Here is a 23,700-nt window from a genome sequence, read left to right as displayed (position 1 = left end):
CTGCTATAATATAATAAAGAGAATAGATCTAGCTGGTCTGGCATAATATAATTTAGACAGTAGATGTAGCTGGTCTGTCATAATATATTAGAGACAGTAGTTCTAGCTGGTCTGTCATAGTATAATAAAGAGAGTAGATAGTCTCTCATAATGTAATTGAGAATGTAGATCTAGCTGGCCTGCCATAATATGATAGAGACAGTAAATATATCTGGTCTTTCATAGTATAATAAAGAGAGTAGACCCTGGGTCTCGACCCCCCCCCCTGTGCAACTGGCCTGTCTGACGGGCCGTCCCCAGGTGGTGAAGGTAGGAAACAACATCTCCACCCGCTGTTCCTCAACACAGGGGCCCCACAAGGGTGCGTTCTCAGCCCTCTCCTGTACTCCCTGTTCACGCATGACTGGGTGGTCATGCACGCCTCCAACTCAATATCATCAAGTTGCAGACGGCACTACAGTGGTAGACTTGATTACCAACAACGACGAGACGGCCTACAGGGAGGAGGTGAGGGCCCTCGGAGTGTGGTGTCAGGAAAATAACCTCACACTCAATGTCAACAAAACAAAGGAGATGATCGTGGACCTCAGGAAACAGCAGAGGGAGCATCCCCCTATCCATATCGACGGGACAGTAGTGGAGAAGGTGGAAAGTTTGAAGTTCCTCGGCGTACACTTCGCCCACAACCATAAGGCTCTCCAGAGGGTAGTGAGGTCTGCACAACGCATCACCGGGGGCAAACTACCTGCCCTCCAGGACACCTGCATCACCCGATGTCACAGGAAGGCCAAAAAGATCATCAAGGACAACAACCACCCGAACCACTGCCTGTTCACCCCGCTATCATCCAGAAGGCGAGGTCAGTACAGGTGCATCAAAGCAGGGACCGAGAGATGGAAAAACAACTTCTATCTCAAGGCCATCAGACTGTTAAACAGCCACCACTAACATTGAGTGGCTGCTGCCAACATACAGACTCAATCGCTAGCAAATAATATTCATTTTTTCCCTCCTTCAGTGTGGGATCTTGTCTTAGTTTGAGTGCATGTAGTTTGCACGACGAAGCTTTTCATTCGTTTTTATTGTTTGTTCAGCCACGCTCAAGGTCCTAAACGATATCTTAACCGCCATCGATAAGAAACATTACTGTGCAGCCGTATTCATTGATCTGGCCAAGGCTTTCGTTGTATTGTTTGTTCTGTCCAACCACCACATAAGAAACATTACTGTGCAGCCGTATTCATTGATCTGGCCAAGGCTTTCGACTCTGTCAACCACCACATCCGACGAAGCTTTTCATTCGTTGTATTGTTTGTTTATTCTTGGTGGAACATTTAAATAAAAGAATGTACGTCTACAACGCTGCATCTTGGTCTCCTTCCGACCACAAACGTTACAGATAACCTGAGTAGAGACAAGAGAATGGCTCTTAAGGACTTAAAGTCAGATCCTTCAGATTATCATTTTTTAAAAATGGGGAAAAGGAGGAGGAATTTGTATACAAAACAAATGTGACTGTGTGAATGAATGTCGCCGACAACTATCTAAAAGGTGACTTCTATCACAAACTGAATTGTGACCCTACCCTAGATTTCCAGCGTAATATCTCATCCACAGTGAAAAGCTGTTTGGAATCAGGACAAACCACCAAAAAATAAGTTGAATTTCTGTGTGTGAAATTTCCCAAGATACCAAACTTTCTATACAGTCACTAAATTACACAAACAAGTGTCTCCTCCCCCAGGTAGACCCATTGTCTCCTCCCCCAGGTAGACCCATTGTCTCCTCCCCCAGGTAGACCCATTGTCTCCTCCCCCAGGGAGACCCATTGTCTCCTCCCCCAGGGAGACCCATTGTCTCCTCCCCCAGGTAGACCCATTGTCTCCTCCCCCATGGAGACCCATTGTCTCCTCCCCCAGGGAGACCCATTGTCTCCTCCCCCAGGTAGACCCATTGTCTCCTCCCCCAGGGAGACCCATTGTCTCCTCCCCCAGGGAGACCCATTGTCTCCCCATTGTCTCCTCCCCCAGGGAGACCCATTGTCTCCTCCCCCAGGGAGACCCATTGTCTCCTCCCCCAGGGAGACCCATTGTCTCCTCCCCCAGGTAGACCCATTGTCTCCTCCCCCAGGGAGACCCATTGTCTCCTCCTCCAGGTAGACCCATTGTCTCCTCCCCCCATGGAGACCCATTGTCTCCTCCCCCATGGAGACCCATTGTCTCCTCCCCCATGGAGACCCATTGTCTCCTCCCCAGGGAGACCCATTGTCTCCTCCCCCAGGGAGACCCATTGTCTCCTCCCCCAGGTAGACCCATTGTCTCCTCCCCATGGAGACCCATTGTCTCCTCCCCCAGGGAGACCCATTGTCTCCTCCCCAGGGAGACCCATTGTCTCCTCCCCCAGGTAGACCCATTGTCTCCTCCCCCATGGAGACCCATTGTCTCCTCCCCCAGGTAGACCCATTGTCTCCTCCCCCAGGTAGACCCATTGTCTCCTCCCCAGGAGACCCATTGTCTCCTCCCCCAGGGAGACCCATTGTCTCCTCCCCCATGGAGACCCATTGTCTCCTCCCCAGGGAGACCCATTGTCTCCTCCTCCAGGTAGACCCATTGTCTCCTCCCCCAGGGAGACCCATTGTCTCCTCCCCAGGTAGACCCATTGTCTCCTCCCCCAGGGAGACCCATTGTCTCCTCCCCAGGGAGACCCATTGTCTCCTCCCCCATGGAGACCCATTGTCTCCTCCCCAGGAGACCCATTGTCTCCTCCCCCATGGAGACCCATTGTCTCCTCCCCAGGGAGACCCATTGTCTCCTCCCCCAGGGAGACCCATTGTCTCCTCCCCAGGTAGACCCATTGTCTCCTCCCCCATGGAGACCCATTGTCTCCTCCCCCAGGTAGACCCATTGTCTCCTCCCCCAGGTAGACCCATTGTCTCCTCCCCCATGGAGACCCATTGTCTCCTCCCCCAGGGAGACCCATTGTCTCCTCCCCCATGGAGACCCATTGTCTCCTCCCCAGGTAGACCCATTGTCTCCTCCCCCAGGTAGACCCATTGTCTCCTCCCCCATGGAGACCCATTGTCTCCTCCCCAGGAGACCCATTGTCTCCTCCTCCAGGTAGACCCATTGTCTCCTCCCCCAGGTAGACCCATTGTCTCCTCCCCATGGAGACCCATTGTCTCCTCCCCCAGGGAGACCCATTGTCTCCTCCCCCATGGAGACCCATTGTCTCCTCCCCCAGGGAGACCCATTGTCTCCTCCTCCAGGTAGACCCATTGTCTCCTCCCCCATGGAGACCCATTGTCTCCTCCCCCAGGGAGACCCATTGTCTCCTCCTCCAGGTAGACCCATTGTAGCAGCAACTGACTCTGGGACATGTCTAAGTTTGTGGATTACCACATTAATCCGATGGTGGAGAATCTCCCATCTTATGTCAAAGACACTAGTCACATGACCTCATTGATAGAGGGCTCAGGAAGGATTCCAGAAGGCTCCCTGCTGGCCACTTCTGATGTGGAGAGCTTGTACACTGACATCCCACACACTGGAGGCTTGCAGGCGCTGCAACACATCCTTCAGCAGAGAGACTCTACCCTTGTTGTAACGGCTGTTGGTGGAAGAAGGTGAGGACCAAGGTGCAGCAACACTTCCTTCAGCAGAGAGACTCTACCCTTGTTGTAACGGCTGTTGGTGGAAGAAGGTGAGGACCAAGGTGCAGCAACACTTCCTTCAGCAGAGAGACTCTACCCTTGTTGTAACGGCTGTTGGTGGAAGAAGGTGAGGACCAAGGTGCAGCAACACTTCCTTCAGCAGAGAGACTCTACCCTTGTTGTAACGGCTGTTGGTGGAAGAAGGTGAGGACCAAGGTGCAGCAACACTTCCTTCAGCAGAGAGACTCTACCCTTGTTGTAACGGCTGTTGGTGGAAGAAGGTGAGGACCAAGGTGCAGCGTGGTACGTGTTCATCCTTTTATTAATGGAACTGAACACTGATTAACAAAACAACAAAGAGAACAACACCCGAAACAGTTCTCTCTGGTGCAGACACAAAAAGAGAAAGCAACTACCCACAAAACCCATGTGGGCAAGAGCTACCTAAGTATGGTTCTCAATCAGAGACAACGATAGTCCCTTATTGAGAACCATACCCGGCCAAAAACAAAGAAATACAAAAACATAGAAAAAGGAACATAGAATGCCCACCCTAGTCACAACCTGGCCTAACCAAAATAGAGAATAAAAGCCTCTCTATGGCCAGGGCGTGACACTTGTTCCATCCAATGATTGCATCTTACATCTTACTGAACTGCTGTTAACTACTTTGTCTTTGAGTCAGAATTTTTCCTTCATATTCGGGTTGTAACCATGGGCTCCCCTTTTCCCCCCAACTATGCAAACTTGTATGTGGGACAATTTGTGGAAGAAATACAAAACAGAGATACATCCCCTAGTTTCTAAAATCCTCCTATGGAAGAGATACATGGATGATGTCTTTGTGCTCTGGGAAGGAAGTCAGCAGGAACTAAATGAATTCCAAACTCCACTAAATGAGAGCTCTGAATACCTCAGGTTCACCATGCAGACTGATGAGAGGAAAATAAACTACCTGGACTTATGGATCATCAAAGAGACTGATGCATTACACACAGACTTATACACAAAGCCCACAGACTGCAATACCTTGCTATGTGTGGATAGTTTGCATTCCCTTCCCCTCAAGAATTGGTCCACCATATATAGCCAGTTATGCAGGGTTAAACGAATATGTGGCCACCAGACAGATGTTGACAGCAATGCTAATAAAATGAAAGATCGATTCCAAATGAGATTCTACAGGAACAAAACACTTGATGTTGCAATGATGAAAATATCTCAAATATTGTTGGTATCAAACCCTGTGTGGTTTATTTGTTAACACCTGGCCCTCCCTCTCTTCCAGGTGGCTCTCCCAGAGTACATGGAGGCCTTCCCTCATCCTGGCTACCCTCAAGGAAGCTCCCCCAGACTCCCCCTACACCACGCCAGGTCCACGGAGCCAACCCCCCACCCTGACCACAGCCACATCCTAGATAAGCCTACCCGATGTTGGGGAAGCCCAGAGACAGAGTCCCCCTCAGCAGTCTCTCCACATCCGCCCTGGTCCAGGCCAACCACCAGGAGATGGCAAAGCTGACCAAGAAGCAGACAAACATGTTTGAGTTCCAGGAGAAATCGCTCCCTCTAGTGGCCAGAAGGTGGAAAGCAGCACTCTCTTTTCTGAACATGCTGTGGCACCAGAGATTAAATTCAGTTGACTTTATATTTGTATATTAAGACTTATAAAAGCCTCCTCTCTCTTTCTCTCTCTCTATCTCCCATTGTGGGGAAATAGCACATTGTTCTGATGTGTTTCATCACCTTTACATTGTACGTGTGTCATTCCCACATCTAAAGACCTGTAATAATGAAAGATACGTGTTGGTCTGTCCAGGACAGTAACCCACAGAGGAGTATAGTGAGTTGAGATCTGTCACCATGTTTAAAGGAACACACTTCTCAGAACACTTGTGCCGACAAACACTTGAATCGTAAGGATGCCAACAACAATTTCACTTGTTTCTTGACAATTTTTTATTTATTTTACCTTTATTTTACTAGGCAAGTCAGTTAAGAACAAATTCTTATTTTCAATGACGGCCTAGGAACTAGAACTGGTCTAGTCCAACAGTGGGTTAACTGCCTGTTCAGGGGCAGAACGACAGATTTGTACCTTGTCAGCTCGGGATTCGAACTTGCAACCTTTCGGTTACTAGTCCAACGCTCTAACCACTAGGCTACCTGCTGGTTACTAGTCCAACGCTCTAACCACTAGGCTACCTGCTGGTTACTAGTCCAACGCTCTAACCACTAGGCTACCTGCTGGTTACTAGTCCAACGCTCTAACCACTAGGCTACCTGCTGGTTACTAGTCCAACGCTCTAACCACTAGGCTACCTGCTGGTTACTAGTCCAACGCTCTAACCACTAGGCTACCTGCTGGTTACTAGTCCAACGCTCTAACCACTAGGACTACCTGCTGGTTACTAGTCCAACGCTCTAACCACTAGGCTACCTGCTGGTTACTAGTCCAACGCTCTAACCACTAGGCTACCTTTCGGTTACTAGTCCAACGCTCTAACCACTAGGCTACCTTTCGGTTACTAGTCCAACGTCCAACGCTCTAACCACTAGACTACCTTGCTCGGTTACTAGTCCAACGCTCTAACCACTAGACTACTAGCTGGTTACTAGTCCAACGCTCTAACCACTAGACTTTTCTACCTTTCCTAGTCCAACGACAGATTTAACCTTGTCAGCTCGGGAGAACTGCAACCTTCGGTTACTAGTCCAACGCTCTAACCACTAGACTACCTACCTTTCCTAGTCCAACGCTCTAACCACTAGACTAGATTGGTTACTAGTCCAACGCTCTAACCACTAGGCTACCTGCTGGTTACTAGTCCAACGCTCTAACCACTAGGCTACCTGCTGGTTACTAGTCCAACGCTCTAACCACTAGGCTACCTGCTGGTTACTAGTCCAACGCTCTAACCACTAGACTACCTGCTGGTTACTAGTCCAACGCAACGCTCTAACCACTAGGCTACCTGCTGGTTACTAGTCCAACGCTCTAACCACTAGGCTACCTGCTGGTTACTAGTCCAACACTCTAACCACTAGATTACTACCTGCTGGTTACTAGTCCAACGCTCTAACCACTAGGCTACCTGCTGGTTACTAGTCCAACACTCTAACCACTAGGCTACCTGCTGGTTACTAGTCCAACGCTCTAACCACTAGGCTACCTGCTGGTTACTAGTCCAACGCTCTAACCACTAGACTACCTTTCGGTTACTAGTCCAACGCTCTAACCACTAGACTACCTTTTGGTTACTAGTCCAACGCTCTAACCACTAGACTACCTGCTGGTTACTAGTCCAACGCTCTAACCGCTAGTCTACCTGCTGGTTACTAGTCCAACGCTCTAACCACTAGGCTACCTGCTGGTTACTAGTCCAACACTCTAACCACTAGACTACCTTTCGGTTACTAGTCCAACGCTCTAACCGCTAGGCTACCTGCTGGTTACTAGTCCAACTCTCTAACCACTAGACTACCTTTCGGTTACTAGTCCAACACTCTAACCACTAGGCTACCTGCTGGTTACTAGTCCAACGCTCTAACCACTAGACTACCTGCTGGTTACTAGTCCAACACTCTAACCACTAGGCTACCTGCTGGTTACTAGTCCAACGCTCTAACCACTAGACTACCTGCTGGTTACTAGTCCAACGCTCTAACCACTAGACTACCTGCTGGTTACTAGTCCAACGCTCTAACCACTAGACTACCTGCTGGTTACTAGTCCAACGCTCTAACCACTAGACTACCTTTCGGTTACTAGTCCAACGCTCTAACCACTAGACTACCTGCTGGTTACTAGTCCAACGCTCTAACCACTAGGCTACCTGCTGGTTACTAGTCCAACGCTCTAACCACTAGACTACCTTCTACCTTTCCTTTGTTCAGGGGCAGCACGACAGATTTGTACCTTGTCAGCTCGGAGATTCTAACCACTTGCAACCTGCTGGTTACTAGTCCAACGCTCTAACCGCTAGGCTACAAAGCCTCCAAACCGCCTTTAGCAGTGAACATGATTATAAATCCAGCCCTTTTGTTGCACAGAGTAAAGTTGGACTGTAAATGAATGTCATGTGTTTCTAAACAGAAAGGAGAGAGAGGACACTTTAAACGCTGACACGGTGCTCAGTTAGATTTCTCTTTTCTTTAGCACTTGATACATGAGCCAAATGAAGTCATACATTGACCACAGAATCCACTCAGCAAATGGTACAGAAAGTATGTGTTGTAATGATTCTCCATAACACTGTCATATCTGTGTTCTACACAATACATTTCTACATTCTATAGTGTTTGCTCATGTTCTTTCCCCTAGTAATGATCAGATAAGATAAAAACCAGACTGAAAATTTAACATTTTAGGACTGGAGATGTGCATCTCTGTTATAATGAACAAAATCCCCAGCAGTGAATGGCACAAGGTCCTCTGGTAGGTATAATGGTACAATGCTGTTCCATATGGACAGTGGTGGACTAGGACACTGGTTTGACCTTTGAAGACCAAGGTCGTCTGACAGTAGCACATCCTTGGTATCAAATTGTGAAGGTCCCAATGAGTTTGATCTCCTCCTTGGTACTGTAACTTTAAGGTTTCATTTAGATTTTTAATGAAAACCAGTAGAAATGCACTTTATCCTAAAGGTTTATGTCTGTTGTGTTAACTGTTGCTGAACACAAAGGTGAAAAGGTCTGGGCAGCTCCCAGTCCTGGTGTTCTGTCCTCTCCATGGATTCTGGCTTTCATTCTCTCATTCCCAGTGAGGGAACACACCTGGTCTGAAGGTTGCTCCTATTCAGTCTCGTATTCATACAGTGTCTCTGGGTGTTATAACGGGTGGACATGGAATGCATGAGTCTACACATGGAACCCAAGACTGAGATGAGCCTGGTTTGAGTATCTTTGATAAGAGGAACAAGTGACATGTGGATGAGTGTAATTGTTTAGGTCACAGCATAACAAAGGATGGGTGGAAGAGGATATGACCTCACACATCGTAGGTGGTATTGCAACACAAGAATATTCTTTACATTTTTAAGAGTGAAAGGGAATGAACTGTTACAATGAAGAGTAAATGTAACTGGGAACATGTTTTCCACCCCGTTTAGTGTGTCTGTGTCACACCCTGACCATAGTTTGCTTTGTATGTTTCTATGTTTTGGTTGGTCAGGGTGTGAGCTGAGTGGGCATTCTATGTTACATGTCTAGTTTGTCTAGTTCTATGTTTGGCCTGATATGGTTCTCAATCAGAGGCAGGTGTTCGTCATTGTCTCTGATTGGGAACCATATTTAGGTAGCCTGTTTGGTGTTGGGTTTTGTGGGTGATTGTCCTTGTTCCGGTCTCTGTGTTACTTTGCACCAGTATTAGGCTGTTTCGGTTTTCATGTTACATTTATTGTTTTTGTATTTGATTCGTGTTTACTTTGTTTCATTAAACATGGATCGCAATTTTGGTCTGACTCTCTTTCACATACAGAAAACCGTTACAGTCTGAGTGTAATTAAGACAGGAGTACTCTCTCTTACTGTAACTCCTAACCAGAACTCTGTTGCTTTTCCAGCATCTCTTCTGCTGACCGACTAACACTCATGGTTGTGGATGGACGGTTACCATGTAGTCTACCGTATTGTAAAGTGACACCCTTTCTGTCTGTTCTCTAGATGATGACCAGTTTTTGTGTAGAAATGAACACATTTTAATGCTGATACATCAGTCTGAAGAGAGAAACAGGTTATGAGATGTGAATCTCTGCAGATGAACTCAATAAAAGTGATGACAGATTGGCTGTTTGATGGTGAATGTGGTTTGTGACATTAATATAGGATTTATTTATGAATTTAAACTGGGTGGTTCGAACACTGAATGCTGATTGGCTGACCGCTGTGGTAAAACAGAATTTAAACCACAGGTATGACAAAACATTTATCTTTACTGTTGTAATGCCATTGGTAACCAGTTTATAATAGCAATAAGGCACCTCTGGGGTTCGTAGTATACGGCCAATATTCCACGGCTAAGGTATATTGGCCATATACTCTACATTGCTTTCATGCCTCAAGAACAGCCCTTAGCTGTGGTATATTGGCCACATACCACACCTCCTCGGGCCTTAATGCTGAAATATAAAGAGATGTTAAACTTAGGTCAAACTTTTCAGGTAGCCTTCCACAAGCTTCCCACAATAAATTGGGTGAATTTTGTCCCATTCCTCCTGACAGAGTTCGTGTAACTGAGTCAGGGTTGCAGGCCTTAGCTGTGGTATATTGGCCACATACCACACCTCCTCAGGCCTTATTAAGAACAGCCCTTAGCTGTGGTATATTGGCCACATACCACACCTCCTCAGGCCTTATTAAGAACAGCCCTTAGCTGTGGTATATTGGCCACATACCACACCTCCTCGGGCCTTATTAAGAACAGCCCTTAGCTGTGGTATATTGGCCACATACCACACCTCCTCGGGCCTTATTAAGAACAGCCCTCAGCCGTGGTATATTGGCCATATACCACACCTCCTCTGGCCTTATTAAGAACAGCCCTTAGCTTTGGTATATTGGCCACATACCACACCTCCTCGGGCCTTATTAAGAACAGCCCTTAGCTGTGGTATATTGGCCACATACCACACCTCCTCGGGCCTTATTAAGAACAGCCCTCAGCCGTGGTATATTGGCCACATACCACACCTCCTCGGGCCTTATTAAGAACAGCCCTTAGCTTTGGTATATTGGCCACATACCACACCTCCTCGGGCCTTATTAAGAACAGCCCTTAGCTGTGGTATATTGGCCACATACCACACCTCCTCGGGCCTTATTAAGAACAGCCCTTAGCTGTGGTATATTGGCCACATACCACACCTCCTCGGGCCTTATTAAGAACAGCCCTTAGCTGTGGTATATTGGCCACATACCACACCTCCTCGGGCCTTATTAAGAACAGCCCTTAGCTGTGGTATATTGGCCACATACCACACCTCCTCGGGCCTTATTAAGAACAGCCCTCAGCCGTGGTATATTGGCCACATACCACACCTCCTCGGGCCTTATTAAGAACAGCCCTTAGCTGTGGTATATTGGCCAGATACCACACCTCCTCGGGCCTTATTAAGAACAGCCCTTAGCTGTGGTATATTGGCCACATACCACACCTCCTCGGGCCTTATTAAGAACAGCCCTTAGCTGTGGTATATTGGCCACATACCACACCTCCTCGGGCCTTATTAAGAACAGCCCTTAGCTGTGGTATATTGGCCACATACCACACCTCCTCGGGCCTTAGTGCTGAAATATGAATAGATGTTAATCAAAGGGATTCTGATGAGATTCAAGCATTATTGTTTTTTTCCCTGATTTGAATCCTTCTCTTCTCAGTTGTTAGATGAGAGATGTATGAATGTTGCTTAGGAAGTCATCTACGGGAGGGAAAGAGAAGCAATCCATTTATAAAGTGTTGGCACTAATTCTCCAAAGAGGTCATCTACCATTGTAATAGACAACAGCATCAGACACACTAATTCTCCAAAGAGGTCATCTACCATTGTAATAGACAACAGCATCAGACACACTAATTCTCCAAAGAGGTCATCTACCATTGTAATAGACAACAGCATCAGACACACTAATTCTCCAAAGAGGTCATCTACCATTGTAATAGACAACAGCATCAGACACACTAATGCGCGGCTGTCACATGTACTGTAGGAGGTCATTGTAAATAAGAATTAGTTCTTATCTGACTTGCCTAGTAAAATAAAGGTTAAATAAAACAATAACAAATCAATAATACGAGGACATACTTTATAAAACAGCACGTTTAAAGTCAGACTGTCATGAAAAATGACAATGTGAACAAAATATGAATATGAACTTTATTTTCATTGCAATGTTTGAGGTCTGACAAAACCGGATCTTTTTTTGTTGTTTTGACTTGTTTTCATTTTGTTCAAATAAATGACTATATTTTTATTTGTAATTTGGGAGAAATGTTGTTGAAATGTACCAAAACACCTATAAATAGAGAAACTGATCATTTGGCAGTGGTCTCTTCATTTTTTCCAGCGGAACATATATGGACGAGTGATGTCAGAGCGGCATGGACTGAGATACAGTAGAATACACTATACACATGAGATGAGTAATGCATGGACTGAGATACAGTAGAATACAGTATATATACACATGAGATGAGTAATGCATGGACTGAGATACAGTAGAATACAGTATATACACATGAGATGAGTAATGCATAGACTGAGATACAGTAGAATACAGTATATATACACATGAGATGAGTAATACATAGACTGAGATACAGTAGAATACAGTATATACACATGAGATGAGTAATGCATGGACTGAGATACAGTAGAATACAGTATATATACACATGAGATGAGTAATGCATAGACTGAGATACAGTAGAATAGAATACAGTATATATACACATGAGATGAGTAATGCATGGACTGAGATACAGTAGAATACAGTATATATACACATGAGATGAGTAATGCATAGACTGAGATACAGTAGAATACAGTATATATACACATGAGATGAGTAATGCATGGACTGAGATACAGTAGAATACAGTATATACATATGAGATGAGTAATACATAGACTGAGATACAGTAGAATACAGTATATATACACATGAGATGAGTAATGCATGGACTGAGATACAGTAGAATACAGTATATATACTCATGAGATGAGTAATACATGGACTGAGATACAGTAGAATACAGTATATACATATGAGATGAGTAATGCATGGACTGAGATACAGTAGAATACAGTATATATACTCATGAGATGAGTAATACATAGACTGAGATACAGTAGAATACAGTATATATACTCATGAGATGAGTAATGCATGGACTGAGATACAGTAGAATAGAATACAGTATATATACACATGAGATGAGTAATGCATGGACTGAGATACAGTAGAATAGAATACAGTATATATACACATGAGATGAGTAATGCATGGACTGAGATACAGTAGAATACAGTATATATACACATGAGATGAGTAATGCATAGACTGAGATACAGTAGAATACAGTATATATACACATGAGATGAGTAATGCATGGACTGAGATACAGTAGAATACAGTATAGAATACAGTATATATACACATGAGATGAGTAATGCATGGACTGAGATACAGTAGAATACAGTATAGAATACAGTATATATACACATGAGATGAGTAATGCATAGACTGAGATACAGTAGAATACAGTATATATACACATGAGATGAGTAATGCATGGACTGAGATACAGTAGAATACAGTATATATACTCATGAGATGAGTAATACATGGACTGAGATACAGTAGAATACAGTATATACATATGAGATGAGTAATGCATGGACTGAGATACAGTAGAATACAGTATATATACTCATGAGATGAGTAATACATAGACTGAGATACAGTAGAATACAGTATATATACTCATGAGATGAGTAATGCATGGACTGAGATACAGTAGAATAGAATACAGTATATATACACATGAGATGAGTAATGCATGGACTGAGATACAGTAGAATAGAATACAGTATATATACACATGAGATGAGTAATGCATGGACTGAGATACAGTAGAATACAGTATATATACACATGAGATGAGTAATGCATAGACTGAGATACAGTAGAATACAGTATATATACACATGAGATGAGTAATGCATGGACTGAGATACAGTAGAATACAGTATAGAATACAGTATATATACACATGAGATGAGTAATGCATGGACTGAGATACAGTAGAATACAGTATAGAATACAGTATATATACACATGAGATGAGTAATGCATAGACTGAGATACAGTAGAATACAGTATATACACATGAGATGAGTAATACATAGACTGAGATACAGTAGAATACAGTATATATACACATGAGATGAGTAATGCATGGACTGAGATACAGTAGAATACAGTATATACATATGAGATGAGTAATACATAGACTGAGATACAGTAGAATACAGTATATATACACATGAGATGAGTAATGCATGGACTGAGATACAGTAGAATACAGTATATATACTCATGAGATGAGTAATACATGGACTGAGATACAGTAGAATACAGTATATACATATGAGATGAGTAATGCATGGACTGAGATACAGTAGAATACAGTATATATACACATGAGATGAGTAATGCATAGACTGAGATACAGTAGAATACAGTATATACACATGAGATGAGTAATGCATAGACTGAGATACAGTAGAATACAGTATATACACATGAGATGAGTAATGCATGGACTGAGATACAGTAGAATACAGTATATACACATGAGATGAGTAATGCCAGATATGTAAACATTCTTACATAGGTATTCCTCTTATCCAGATGGGATAGGGCAGTATGCAGAGTGATGGCGATTGCATCGTCTTTAGATCTATTGGGGTGGTAAGCAAATTGAAGTGGGTCTAGGATGACAGGCACAGTAGAGGTGATATGATCCGTGACTAGTCTCTCAATGCATGATGACAGAGGTGCGTCAGGGTAGCCTAGTGGTTAGAGTGTTGGACTAGTAACCGTAAAGGTTGCGAGTTCATATCCCCGAGCTGACAAGGTACAAATCTGTCGTTTTGCCCCTGAACAGGCCGTTAAACCCACTTTTCCTAGGCTGTCATTGAAAATAAGATTTTGTTCTTAACTGACTTGCCTAGTAAAATAAAAAATTAACAGAGGTGAGTGCTACGGGGCGATAGTACTTTAGTTCAATTACCTTTGCTTTCTTGGGTACAGGAACAATGGTAGCCATCTTGAAGCATGTGGGGACGACAGACTGGGATATGGAGATATTGAATATGTCCGTAAACACACCCGCCATCTAGTCTGAGCATGCGCTGAGGACTCAGCTAGGGCTTCCGTCTGGACCGGCAGCTTTGCGAGGGTTAACATTTTAAATATTTCACTCATGTCGGCCACAGAGAAGGAGAGCCCACTGTCACGAACCGGCTCAAAGTTTGTAACAAAAAGGGAGACAACGTGGAGATAAGGAATAAGGAACTTGAAGCTTTCCACCTTCTCCACCGTTGATGTGGATACGGGGATGATTGAGTTGGAGGCGTGTCTGTACTCCCTGTTCATGGGTGAAAAAACATTTGTATTTTTTAATCCTTTATTTATACAGGTTATTCTCATTGAGATCTTGAAAATCAAGGAGGGCGCACACTCTAGGAGCTCAGATGCAATAATTTAATTACCAACGTTTGGACAGCCAAGCTGTCTTCATCAGGGTATAATCACAAACACTGCGGGATGACTCGTTTATGTAGTGTCAAATGACACAGGTGTCTGTAATCATGGCCAAGAGTGGCCTAATATCATTGGTTAATTATCTCTCCTAGGAAGGGTGACATGTTCGATGCCAATATAACGCAGAGACGAAATCGAGTGGCCTGCCTCCAAGAAGTGGGCCGCAACCGGATACCACCTTTAATTGGGATTGATTTCCCTGTTTGTGGGTGTTTGAAGGATCTACATTTATAAGTGCCATTGCATTGAGCACAGCCATTACACTTGTAATTTCCATCCAGTAGGGGCGCAAATAGACGTTCAGAAATATATTGGGGTGGTAAATCAGAGTGTACCAATTGGTCTGAGATTTCTGCCCCGCGAGAATACAACCAAGGGAAGGTCCGAAAACACATTACCGAGACGATCATCGGATTTTAGGATGTGCCAATGTTTGTGAACAATTCCCTTAATTTGTTCAGAGCACTTTGAATAGCGGGTAGTTAGAACGCAAGAATGTGTCTTTTTGCAAGACTGACCTTGAAAAATGTCATGTCTCGTTTTGTTTAGAATTTTCTCAATGGCAATATTAATCTGATCATTCTTGTAGCCCCTCTCCTTGAACTTTCTTTGCGTCTCAGCCATATTTCTGTCGAAATCTGAATAAAAATGAACATCTGCTGTTTCAATAAGATCCCCAATGTTGTTGATATACAAAATGAACAACAGTGGGCCCAAAATAGTACCTTGCGGAACACCTGAGAACAACTCTATGGACTCAGATTTTACATCCATCCACCATTACACATTGTGAACGATTTGATAGGTAATTTATAAACCAATCTAGAGCTATGACCAGTAATTCCACAACATTTTAACCTTTGCACTAACACAGCATGGTCCACGGTGTCAAATGCCTTTGACAATCAATAAAAACAGACACACAATGTAACATCTTATCAAGAGCACAGTGGATGTCATTTAAAACCTTCAATGTTCCTGAAACAGTGCTGTGGCCAGACCTAAAACCTGATTGCATTCCATTTAATATGTTGTTTTCTTGGAAGTAGGTCTTTAGCTGCCTACTAACTAAGGACTCCAGTACCTTTGACAGGACAGACAATTTTGAAATGGGTACTAAAATGTCTGTAATCAAAACAATCCTGAAGTGTTGATTAGGACAGATTTGCCAAAAGGAGGGCGGGGGAGAGCCTTGAATACTTGAGAATACTGTTACGGAGCTCCCTAGTGGCGTATGGGGTCTAAGGCACTGCATTGCAGTGATAGCTGTGATAGCTGTGCAACTAGAGATTCTGGGCGACAGGGATGTCCTTGTCCCATCGCACACTAGTGTCTCCTGTGGCAGGCCGGGTACAGTGCACGCTGACACGGTCGCCAGGTGCACGGTGTTTCCTCCGTCACATTGGTGCGGCTGGCTTCCGGGTTAAGTGGGCATTGTGTCAAGAAGCCTCTCCTGAGTCCGTATGGTGCAGCCACGAGACAAGACTGGAACTACCAATTGGACTCCATTAAGTTGGGGAGAAAAAGGGGGTAAAAAACTAGAAAAAGAGAGATAATTCTGTTATGTTGAAAGAACGAGACCAGCTAAATCCTTTATAAACTGCTGGGGTGTTTATTAGCTACAACTCTCCTCACATTCATAACAGGAAGCAGATACGGTGGCTCCCATAGGACAGATAGTGTGAGTCAAAGGGAACACACAACAATAAAACACAAGGGCTGAATAGTGAACATAACAACTGTTTATTATTGATTCTCACGACAACACAATGTTGCTTTACTTTGTTTGTCAACGATGTAATTGTAAACAAACACTGTACGACCTCAAAACGTGGTTACAACTAACGTTGATATCATGGATGGTCAGTCCTTACATCCACAGCTCTATCTATGCATTAGAGTGGTTACATGGATGGTCAGTCCTCACATCCACAGCTCTATCTATGCATTAGAGTGGTTACATGGATGGTCAGTCCTCACATCCACAGCTCTATCTATGCATTAGAGTGGTTACATGGATGGTCAGTCCTCACATCCACAGCTCTATCTATGTATTAGAGTGGTTACATGGATGGTCAGTCCTTACATCCACAGCTCTATCTATGCATTAGAGTGGTTACATGGATGGTCAGTCCTCACATCCACAGCTCTATCTATGCATTAGAGTGGTTACATGGATGGTCAGTCCTCACATCCACAGCTCTATCTATGCATTAGAGTGGTTACATGGATGGTCAGTCCTCACATCCACAGCTCTATCTATGTATTAGAGTGGTTACATGGATGGTCAGTCCTCACATCCACAGCTCTATCTATGTATTAGAGTGGTTACATTTCTCCAGCCCTCAGCTGGTTACCAAATCAGTGGCAGGGTGGCTGCTCCTTTTTATAAACTACAGATTTAACCCACATTGTTAAAAAAGGTTTCAAAGTTAATCACGCTGATTGTATTAGAATTGTTCTTATAATCGGTGCTGTTTTGCACCACGGAAATATTGCATTGAGAGTCGAAACAAATCATATAGATCGAAGACTGGATGATCAAGTCAAAGAAAAAATATCCTACAATCTGCAAGGCACCCAAACTGTCAAATGTGAGTTCTCAGTGAAACAAACCTTTAGTTATGTTGTTTATCAGATTTTTACATTATCAACCTTAGTGTGCATTTGTGAGCTTTGTACTCTCCCATTCCTGGTCATTATAATATAAATGGTAATGTACAGTAGGTGTTATCAGGTCTTTGTGATAAGGTCAAGCAGTTGATGAATTAAAAGGTACAATGTTCTCATTTGCTATGCTTTCTTTATTGATTAACAGAATGATCAGTGTTACACAGGAATCATTTTAATTGTATTACTTTACTCAGGTTTTTTCAAAATAATATCTGACTAACACAATGCAATATAAAACGTTACAACCCCTTGGTATATTCAGACGACTGCTGCTAAAATATCATTTATATAATTCAATTGTTAATTGATTGAAAACAACATTAAAGAAAACTTTCTAAATGATCTCTGACTTTATGACATAGAAGATAACATTGAGTGTCAGAAAAATATTTAAAAATTAAACTGATATATTGCCATGAAAAAGCTAATATCTGGCCAAATTTTGGGGCTGATTCTGCCTCTCCAACTCAGGTTTTTATTTGCCATACCAGAGGTAGAGGACCACACCACTGTTGCCAGCATTCAGATTTTTATCGATGAGGATCAAGCCGGCCTCGTCATAAGGGCCAGTTACATCAGGGTTGGATGTAACGGTCAAGGCCTTGATAGGGAGAGATCCATCTTTCTTGAACCAGACATACACTGGCTGACCGCATGTTCCCTCATTGAGGTTACCATCAACCACGGTGAAACCTTGCTTCACTAGGCTGGAATCGTCAGCATGGTTGATGGATGCATTCATCTTGGTGAGCCCGCCGCCCGTTTCGGTGGATTGACGGTACCAGAGGAAGATGGGTTTTCCTTCAGAACCTCTATTGAGATCTTCATCCAGCCGGATGTAGCCCTCGTTGAAAAGTTGAATGTGTTGTTGGAATGATGTGGTGGCAGCAACGTCACAGATGTAGGTCTTCCTCTTTCTCTTCAACCAGAGGGTGATGAAATCTCCTGAGTTACCGAGGTTCAGATTGCATGGTAGCCTTTCCCAGCCGAGCTTGAATTGGTTGGCCTCTTCCTTCTCATTAGTGGTGAGGAAGAGATCTTCAATGGGAATGTCATACATAGGGTGTGCAACAATAGAGTACCACAGCTGGATGACGTATCCTTGTGTTCCAGAGTTGAGGTTTTCTGGGAGCTCAGTGAACCCTGCTTTTTTCAGGACATCTTTCATTTCATCGGTGAATGAAAACTGGACTCTGGTGATGGGTTCACCATTGCCCTTTTTGTACCACATGTAAACTGTAACGGTGGATGAAGTGCCTTTGTTGAGGTTGACATTTATCTTGTTATATTCTTGGTCATGAAGCTGTTGCTCCCTTGCAGGGCTAGTGGAGATTTGAATTTCTGTGATGTATTCAGAAGCCATTTTGTGTCGTTGGAGACAAGTGTCTGTAAAGTGAGAATACATAGTGACATTGGTCAACACATCAAATGAAGCATAAAATGACACATTAAATACACCAAAGACCAGGACATCTGATGAGTATAAAATATGAAGGAATTAGCGGCCAGCTTCACTAAGTATATTCTCCATGTGTCCTAAAGGGGAAACATGGCTTGATAAAATGAAGACTTCAAGGATGAACTAAAACACCCTAAACAGATACTAAAACACCCTAAACAGACACTAAAACACCCTAAACAGACACTAAAACACCCTAAACAGATACTAAAACACCCTAAACAGATACTAAAACACCCTAAACAGACACTAAAACACCCTAAACAGATACTAAACAGACACTAAAACACCCTAAACAGACACTAAAACACCCTAAACAGATACTAAAACACCCTAAACAGATACTGAAACACCCTAAACAGACACTAAAACACCCTAAACAGATACTAAAACACCCTAAACAGATACTGAAACACCCTAAACAGACACTAAAACACCCTAAACAGATACTAAAACACCCTAAACAGACACTAAAACACCCTAAACAGATACTAAAACACCCTAAACAGATACTGAAACACCCTAAACAGACACTAAAACACCCTAAACAGATACTGAAACACCCTAAACAGACACTAAAACACCCTAAACAGATACTAAAACACCCTAAACAGATACTAAAACACCCTAAACAGATACTAAAACACCCTAAACAGACACTAAAACACCCTAAACAGATACTAAAACACCCTAAACAGACACTAAAACACCCTAAACAGACACTAAAACACCCTAAACAGATACTAAAACACCCTAAACAGATACTAAAACACCCTAAACAGACACTAAAACACCCTAAACAGACACTAAAACACCCTAAACAGATACTAAAACACCCTAAACAGACACTAAAACACCCTAAACAGATACTAAAACACCCTAAACAGATACTAAAACACCCTAAACAGACACTAAAACACCCTAAACAGACACTAAAACACCCTAAACAGACACTAAAACACCCTAAACAGACACTAAAACACCCTAAACAGATACTGAAACACCCTAAACAGATACTAAAACACCCTAAACAGATACTAAAACACCCTAAACAGATACTGAAACACCCTAAACAGATACTAAAACACCCTAAACAGATACTAAAACACCCTAAACAGACACTAAAACACCCTAAACAGATACTGAAACACCCTAAACAGATACTAAAACACCCTAAACAGATACTAAAACACCCTAAACAGATACTGAAACACCCTAAACAGATACTAAAACACCCTAAACAGATACTAAAACACCCTAAACAGATACTGAAACACCCTAAACAGATACTAAAACACCCTAAACAGATACTAAAACACCCTAAACAGATACTAAAACAGACATTTGTTCTCGGCTGAGTCAAATGATTCATTATAATGATGTTGGTTAACTGAAACAACAACACTAAAGCACATATTCACACATCAGGAGTGGTAACAACACCCCCTAGAGGACAGCATTAGTCATGGATTCCTCTTACATTAATTATGATCCAAATTGAAGACTCTGATTCTTTGATCATCTGGTGTTAGTGGAACAAGAGAAACACATGTATCCCACCACCACCCTGCCCTTTATAGTAACACAGACATACTCATATACACATCAGAACCTTTCATTGGAAGTCATTTCTTTACCTGCGATGTTGAGTTCTTCCTCTGTTCTGGAGTTTCTTCTCTGGGAGATTGTGTCTTCTCTGGGAGAATGTGTCTTCTCTGGGAGAATGTGTCTTCTCTGGGAGAATGTGTCTTCTCTGGGAGAAAGTGTCTTCTCTGGGAGAATGTGTCTTCTCTGGGAGAATGTGTCTTCTCTGGGAGAAAGTGTCTTCTCTGGGAGAATGTGTCTTCTCTGGGAGAATGTGTCTTCTCTGGGAGATAGTGTCTTCTCTGGGAGAAAGTGTCACATCGAAGAGCTGAATTTCTCTTTTATACACTTTCTCCAGTGAAGTTGGCAAATGATTCACCATTCAGAGTTCTCCAGAATACGTATTCCTGGGAACTTTATCTTTCCTCCTCCTCAGACTACACCCTTCCCTCTAGTCATATCTCAACCTGTCCGTCCATTACCCAGTCCACGTCTCCTTTTGACCCGGACCTTAAAGTAGGAATCCATGGAGGTGAAACTGCCACTTCAGTTTGTGATTTTACAACACAGACGTTAATTCAAACAAAGAAACAAAATGATGATCGTTTTCATCGTTCCACCTGATTATCTGAACAATAGAACAGCAGACTATGTACTACGATTTACTATTTGTTATTATATATATTGTTTTAGAGGGAGATCATATTTAATATTGCAGATAGATAGTGGCTTCTATAAGTGTAATTGTCTGCATCATTTCCAATCCCACATATACAATGGGGAGAACAAGTATTTGATACACTGCCGATTTTGCAGGTTTTCCTACTGACAAACCATGTGGAGGTCTGTAATTTTTATCATAGGTACACTTCAACTGTGAGAGACGGAATCTAAAACAAAAATCCAGAAAATCACATTGTATGATTTTTAAGTAATTAATTTATACATGTTCTCCCCACTGTTACATACTAGATACATGTCACATACTAGATACATGTTACATACTAGATACATGTTACATACTAGATACATGTTACATACTAGATACATGTTACATACTAGATACATGTTACATACTATATACATGTTACATACTAGATACATGTTACATACTAGATACATGTTACATACTAGATACATGTTACATATTAGATACATGTTACATACTATATACATGTTACATACTATATACATGTTACATACTAGATACATGTCACATACTATATACATGGTACATACTATATACATGTTACATACTAGATACATGTTACATACTAGATACATGTTACATACTATATACATGTTACATACTATATACATGTTACATACTATATACATGTTACATACTATATACATGTTACATACTACATACATGTTACGTACTATATACATGTTACATACTATATACATGTTACATACTATATACATGTTACATACTATATACATGTTACATACTATATACATGTTACATACTATATACATGTTACATGGATCACCACAGACAACACTGCTACTCCTACTGCTCTCTCTTCGTCTGCCCACGTGTTCTCGCACACCCCGAGAGCTTCTGGTCAGCGGGGTGGTGGCACCGGGATCCTCATCTCTCCCAAGTGGTCATTCTCTCTTTCTCCCCTTACCCATCTGTCTATCGCCTCCTTTGAATTCCATGCTGTCACAGTTACCAGCCCTTTCAAGCTTAACATCCTTATCATTTATCGCCCTCCAGGTTCCCTCGGAGAGTTCATCAATGAGCTTGATGCCTTGATAAGCTCCTTTCCTGAGGACGGCTCACCTCTCACAGTTCTGGGCGACTTTAACCTCCCCACGCCTACCTTTGACTCATTCCTCTCTGCCTCCTTCTTTCCACTCCTCTCCTCTTTTGACCTCACCCTCTCACCTTCCCCCCCTACTCACAAGGCAGGAAATACGCTCGACCTCATCTTTACTAGATGCTGTTCTTCCACTAACCTCGTTGCAACTCCCCTCCAAGTCTCCGACCACTACCTTGTATCCTTTTCCCTCTCGCTCTCATCCAACACTTCCCACACTGCCCCTACTCGGATGGTATCGCGCCGTCCCAACCTTCGCTCTCTCTCCCCGCTACTCTCTCCTCTTCCATCCTATCATCTCTTCCCTCTGCTCAAACCTTCTCCAACCTATCTCCTGATTCTGCCTCCTCAACCCTCCTCTCCTCCCTTTCTGCATCCTTTGACTCTCTATGTCCCCTATCCTCCAGGCCGGCTCGGTCCTCCCCTCCCGCTCCGTGGCTCGACGACTCATTGCGAGCTCACAGAACAGGGCTCCGGGCAGCCGAGCGGAAATGGAGGAAAACTCGCCTCCCTGCGGACCTGACATCCTTTCACTCCCTCCTCTCTACATTTTCCTCTTCTCTCTCTGCTGCTAAAGCCACTTTCTACCACTCTAAATTCCAAGCATCTGCCTCTAACCCTAGGAAGCTCTTTGCAACCTTCTCCTCCCTCCTGAATCCTCCTCCCCCTCCCCCTCCTCCCTCTCTGCAGATGACTTCGTCAACCATTTTGAAAAGAAGGTCGATGACATCCGATCCTCGTTTGCTAAGTCAAACGACACCGCTGGTGCTGCTCACACTGCCCTACCCTGTGCTCTGACCTCTTTCTCCCTCTCTCCAGATGAAATCTCGCGTCTTGTGACGGCCGGCCGCCCTACAACCTGCCCGCTTGACCCTATCCCCTCCTCTCTTCTCCAGACCATTTCCGGAGACCTCCTCCCTTACCTCACCTCGCTCATCAACTCATCCCTGACCGCTGGCTACGTCCCTTCCGTCTTCAAGAGAGCGAGAGTTGCACCCCTTCTGAAAAAACCTACACTCGATCCCTCCGATGTCAACAACTACAGACCAGTATCCCTTCTTTCTTTTCTCTCCAAAACTCTTGAACGTGCCGTCCTTGGCCAGCTCTCCCGCTATCTCTCTCAGAATGACCTTCTTGATCCAAATCAGTCAGGTTTCAAGACTAGTCATTCAACTG

At 43.4% G+C, this 23,700-nt stretch overlaps 1 protein-coding gene across 1 annotated transcript; it reads right to left on the bottom strand.

Annotated features, from left to right (window-relative positions):
- Positions 1-17,762: 17,762 nt before the first annotated feature.
- LOC135568877 (uncharacterized) lies at positions 17,763-21,040 on the bottom strand. The gene is made up of 2 exons (XM_065015653.1): positions 20,749-21,040; positions 17,763-19,038 (listed from the first exon to the last, which is right to left on the bottom strand). The coding sequence occupies exon 2, from the start codon at positions 19,013-19,015 to the stop codon at positions 18,128-18,130; it is 888 nt and encodes a 295-aa protein (XP_064871725.1). The 5' UTR covers positions 19,016-19,038; positions 20,749-21,040; the 3' UTR covers positions 17,763-18,127.
- Positions 21,041-23,700: the final 2,660 nt, after the last annotated feature.

Source organism: Oncorhynchus nerka, unplaced genomic scaffold, assembly GCF_034236695.1.
Source record: "Oncorhynchus nerka isolate Pitt River unplaced genomic scaffold, Oner_Uvic_2.0 unplaced_scaffold_1377, whole genome shotgun sequence".
Lineage (NCBI taxonomy): Eukaryota > Metazoa > Chordata > Actinopteri > Salmoniformes > Salmonidae > Oncorhynchus > Oncorhynchus nerka.
The sequence above is the reverse complement of the archived record's forward strand: the minus strand, read 5'-3'. Positions and strand labels throughout refer to the sequence as shown.